This window comes from Ipomoea nil, unplaced genomic scaffold, assembly GCF_001879475.1.
Source record: "Ipomoea nil cultivar Tokyo-kokei standard unplaced genomic scaffold, Asagao_1.1 scaffold2957, whole genome shotgun sequence".
Lineage (NCBI taxonomy): Eukaryota > Viridiplantae > Streptophyta > Magnoliopsida > Solanales > Convolvulaceae > Ipomoea > Ipomoea nil.
In genome coordinates, this window is record NW_017619385.1 from 1038248 (window position 1) to 1042609 (window position 4362).

The window sequence follows — 4362 nt, forward strand, 5'->3', positions numbered from 1 at the left end:
CGTGGGCCTTCGAAAACGCTACTCTGATTTGCCAACCTTTGCATGGTGATGACAACTCGGCGCTGGCTGCATTGAACTCGTTAGACTTGTGGGTGCAAGTGTTTGATCTTCCTATAGGCTACCGTATAGAGAAGGTATTGGAAAAGGTTGGTGACTTTGTTGGGATATACTTGCGGGTCGATGATCAGAATTTTACTAGACCATGGGCTACCTTCTACCGAGTTCGGGTTAGGCATGATGTGGCTATGCCCTTGAAACGCCGCATGAAGATGATTCTCCGGGATGGCTTGTGGCTGTGGGTAAACTTTAAATATGAGCGTTTACATATGTTTTGCTATTTTTTTGGCAAGTTGGGGCACACGGACAAGTTCTGTCTTGATGCGAGACGATCAACACTCAGGCCCGAGCAGTATTTGTATGGTCCGGCTTTGAAGGCGGGGGGTATGAGTCCGGCCAAGGTTCTAGGGGATCGGTGGTTTCAACTGGGACAGGAGCGTCGACGTGAGATAGGGTATGGCGGGGTGCCAGGTGGAGGTTTACGGCCAGTCGGGACTGCCGAGGCGGTAATTGGTGAGGTGGCGCGTCCGGACGCTGGGGGCAATCTGGGAGGGGTTAGACGTCCAGTGGGGGTTTCGGGAAGTAGGGCTGGGGCGGAGGAGGGGGTTAGGGTGGATCCAAAGCGGCGTAGGGGGGCTGACGGGGCTGTGGTGGAGGTGGATGGAGGCATGCAGGTGGAGTTATCATCTTCTTTTTTTGTGGGACCTGGGGACCAGGCCCGCCGTTCCCAATGAGTACCTTGTTTTGGAACTGCCGTGGCTTGGGCAATCCACGGACGGTTCGAGAAGTAGTGGACCTTGTGTCCAAAAGGAAGCCGGATTTTGTTTTTTTTGATGGAGACGATGGTAGATGGTAGTCATGCTGAGAGGTTGCGAGTGAAGCTGGGTTTTGAGGGGTGTTTTAAGGTTGACAGTCATGGTCCTAAGGGGGGGGGCCTGTGTTTTCTATGGGCAAAGAATAACTATGCTAGCTTGATCAGTTTTACCGATAATCATATTGATTTGTTGGTGTCGCTGCCCGGAAGACCGCAATGGTGGCTCACGTGTTATTATGGCTATGCTCAGAGAAATAGGAGAAGGGCGTAATGGGATTATTTGAGGCCACTTAAAGGGGTTTATGTGGTACCGTGGGTGGTTCTGGGGGATTTTAATGATATATTGGCCCAATCAGAGAAGAGGGGTAGATTGCCGCATCCGAATGGTTTGATTGAAGGTTTCAGTGACGCCCTGGGGGACTGTGGTTTGGTGTCTCTTCCCATGATTGGCTATCCTTTCACTTGGGATAGGGGCAAGGGTACTGTGGACTGGGTGGAGGAGCGGCTGGATAGGGTGGTGGCTTGCATGGATTGGCTGGGTCTGTATGATAGGGCGAGGGTGTACAATATCCGTACGGACTCGTCGGATCATTCGGCTCTCTTCATGGATATCTATGGTTTAGTACATGTTGCAAGGCCATGTAGTTTTCGCTTTGAGAATGCGTGGCTATTGGATGAGGGTTGCAGGGGGGTGGTGGAGCACGAGTGGGCCAGCTCACAGGGCTTGAATATGCAGGCGAGGCTTGTTCGGTGTGGAAAGGGCCTGAAAGCATGGGGGGGGGGGGTGATCGGCATCATAAGTTTGGAAAGCGGATTAGTGTGCTACGGAAGGAGATGGATATGTTGCGAGGTAGTCGTGATCCTGCATCATTGGCCCGGTTTGCATGGCTAGACAGCAGTCTAAATTTAGCCCTATCCCATGAGGAGGCGTTTTGGAGGCAGCGTGCTAAGCAGCACTGGCTGTGTGGGGCAGATCGTAATACCAAGTACTTCCATAAGTATGCGTCACACCGGAAAAAGAAGAACTTTGTTGAAAAGCTAAAGAATGATAACGGGGTATGGCAGGAGGGTCAGGCTTTGGAATCACTGGTTACTTCTTACTATAAGCAGATCTTTGCTTCAGGGGGTTCCCCGGGGAATTTCAGAGTGGATTCATTGCAAACACGTGTGACTGAAGCACATAATGCACAGTTATTGCGCCCCTTTGAGCCGGAGGAGGTGCGGGCTGCGTTGTTTTCTATGGGCAAAGATAAATCTCCTGGTCCGGATGACATGAATCCGGGTTTCTACCAAGCTTTCTGGGATGTTATTGGTAAGGATATCACTTCCTTTCTTCTTAATTGCCTATCCCAGTCAACTTTTCCTGATTGCTTGAATGATGCAAACATTGTTTTGATTCCGAAAAAATGTGTTCCTGAGCATGTTTCTGATTTACGCCTGATCGGCTTATGCAATGTTATATATAAGATCATGACTAAGATGTTAGCAAATCGTATGAAACCCCTATTAGAAGATATTATATCGGATTCACAAAGTGCGTTCCTTCCGGGTAGGTTGATCTCGGACAATATACTGATTGCTTCTGAGGTTGGACATTACTTGAGGAGGAAGCAGTTAGGCCAGGTAGGGTGGGCTGCTCTAAAACTTGATATGGCAAAGGCATACGATAGGATGGAGTGGTCATTTGTGAGTGATATGCTTGTTGGTCTGGGCTTTGATGCTAAATGGGTACAGTTGATTATGTTGTGTATCCAAACCGTGCGATACAGGGTTTTGATTAATGGCAGACCTACGGAGGAGATCGTGCCTACTAGGGGATTACGACAAGGGGATCCCTTGTCACCTTATCTCTTCATAATCTGTGCAGAAGGTCTATCTTTGCTTTTGCAGGACTCACAATCAAAAGGGCTTATTCATGGATGTAGAGTGGCCCAGGGGGCACCACCGATCTCACATTTGTTTTTTTTGCAGATGACAGCTTGCTCTTCTTTAAAGCTAATCTGCAGGAAGAATTGGAAGTTAAAAGATGTTTGGGGGTTTATGAGTCCTTCTCTGGCCAAGCGGTGAATTTCCACAAATCGAGCATTTCATTCAGCCGAAATACACATGCAGAGATGCGGGATCTTGTGTCAGGAGTTTTGACTGTTTCTCAGGCGGAGGATTTTGGGAAATACCTGGGTTTGCCTTCCGTTGTGGGCAGGAATAGGAGGGCGGTTTTTGCTTTCATTGGGATTTTTGAATTCGGACCCATCACCTGTATGGAATAATATTTGGAAGCTGCAGGTTCCCCCCAAATGGAAGGTGTTCCTATGGAGAGCACTTTTGAATATATTGCCCACCCTTGATAATTTGATTATTAGGAGGGTCGATATTATTAATATATGCCCGTGTTGTGGTCTGTTTGAGGAGTGTGTTATGCATGTTTTTTGCTCGTGTCCATTTTCAATTAATGTTTGGCAACTTTCTCAGATTCAAATTCCCCCGTTTGCTAACAGGAATTTTTTTCAATGGACGGAGGAGTGGCTTGGCGGCTCATCCGGGTATACTCGAGAGCTACAAGGCAGAATATGTGGCATTCTCCATAGCGTCTGGGTTGCTAGAAACACGGCTGTTTGGGAGTATGTTGTTCCACGGCCGGCTTTGCTCCTGGGGCGGCATGCGGCTCAGTGGATTGCGTGGATGGATAGTCAGCAGACCAGTGGAAGCAATAACACCAGCAGAGTCGTTTCATTGCATGCACAAAGTAGTATCCCACCACCCTCTTTCAAATGTTACATTGATGTCGGCTTTCACGGCTCTCAGCATGCAGCGGCGTATGGTTTTGTTGTCTATGATAGTGATTCCTCCTTCGTGGCAGCAGGTAATGGTCCCTTGCCGTGTCCGTATGATCCCCTCTTGGCGGAAGCTATGGCAATGTGTGAAGCCCTCTCTTGGTTGAAGAATAACGGGTACTCAGGTGGCAGAATCTATTCTGACTCAGCAGTTTTGGTTTCGAGTCTTACACATGCTAGTTCGTTTCGTAACTATTTTAGTTTCATTCTTTTATCTTGTACTCGGCTACTTAATGTTTTACCAGGTTCCGAGGTTCTATTTGTTAATAGGGAGGCCAATCATGTGGCACATTCCTTATCTAAGCATACATCTGCTGTAGCAGGAAGAACACTCTGGAGGGATACACCTCCTTCTTTTATTGAGCCCTTGGTGGCAAATGCAATCTGATTCATTTGGTTTTCAAATATATATATATATATATATATATATATATATATATATATATATAAAATGTACTTTTGAAAAATAAAATAGTTATATATTATATAATCATATAAAAATGTGTTCAATTAGAGTTTAAATTTACTCATACAAAATTTGAAATTTGTTTTCCAAATGTAATTATCTTAGTTATTATTCGTATTGTGAAAATTATTATATAGATGAAATACAATTAAGAATAAATCAATGTAATTATGTAAATTCTCTCTATAAGTTTA

At 46.1% G+C, this 4362-nt stretch overlaps 1 protein-coding gene across 1 annotated transcript; it reads left to right on the forward strand.

Annotated features, from left to right (window-relative positions):
* The first annotated feature begins 899 nt into the window (after nucleotides 1–899).
* Nucleotides 900–4090, forward strand: LOC109162678. The gene is made up of 6 exons (XM_019311361.1): nucleotides 900–975; nucleotides 1228–1621; nucleotides 1726–2741; nucleotides 2843–3084; nucleotides 3341–3731; nucleotides 3948–4090. Exons 1-6 carry the CDS (start codon nucleotides 900–902, stop codon nucleotides 4088–4090), a joined length of 2262 nt encoding a protein of 753 aa, XP_019166906.1.
* Nucleotides 4091–4362: the final 272 nt, after the last annotated feature.

What these genes read in the sequence shown, in the direction of transcription:
- LOC109162678 (XM_019311361.1), top strand. Translation starts at nt 900, where the DNA reads ATGGTAGATGGTAGTCATGCTGAGAGGTTGCGAGTGAAGCTGGGTTTT. An exon ending in ATGCAGGCGAGGCTTGTTCG is followed by an intron (nt 1,622 to 1,725) that starts GTGTGGAAAGGG and finishes GTTGCGAGGTAG; the next exon opens with TCGTGATCCTGCATCATTGG. An exon ending in TGGGCAGGAATAGGAGGGCG is followed by an intron (nt 3,085 to 3,340) that starts GTTTTTGCTTTC and finishes CAACTTTCTCAG; the next exon opens with ATTCAAATTCCCCCGTTTGC.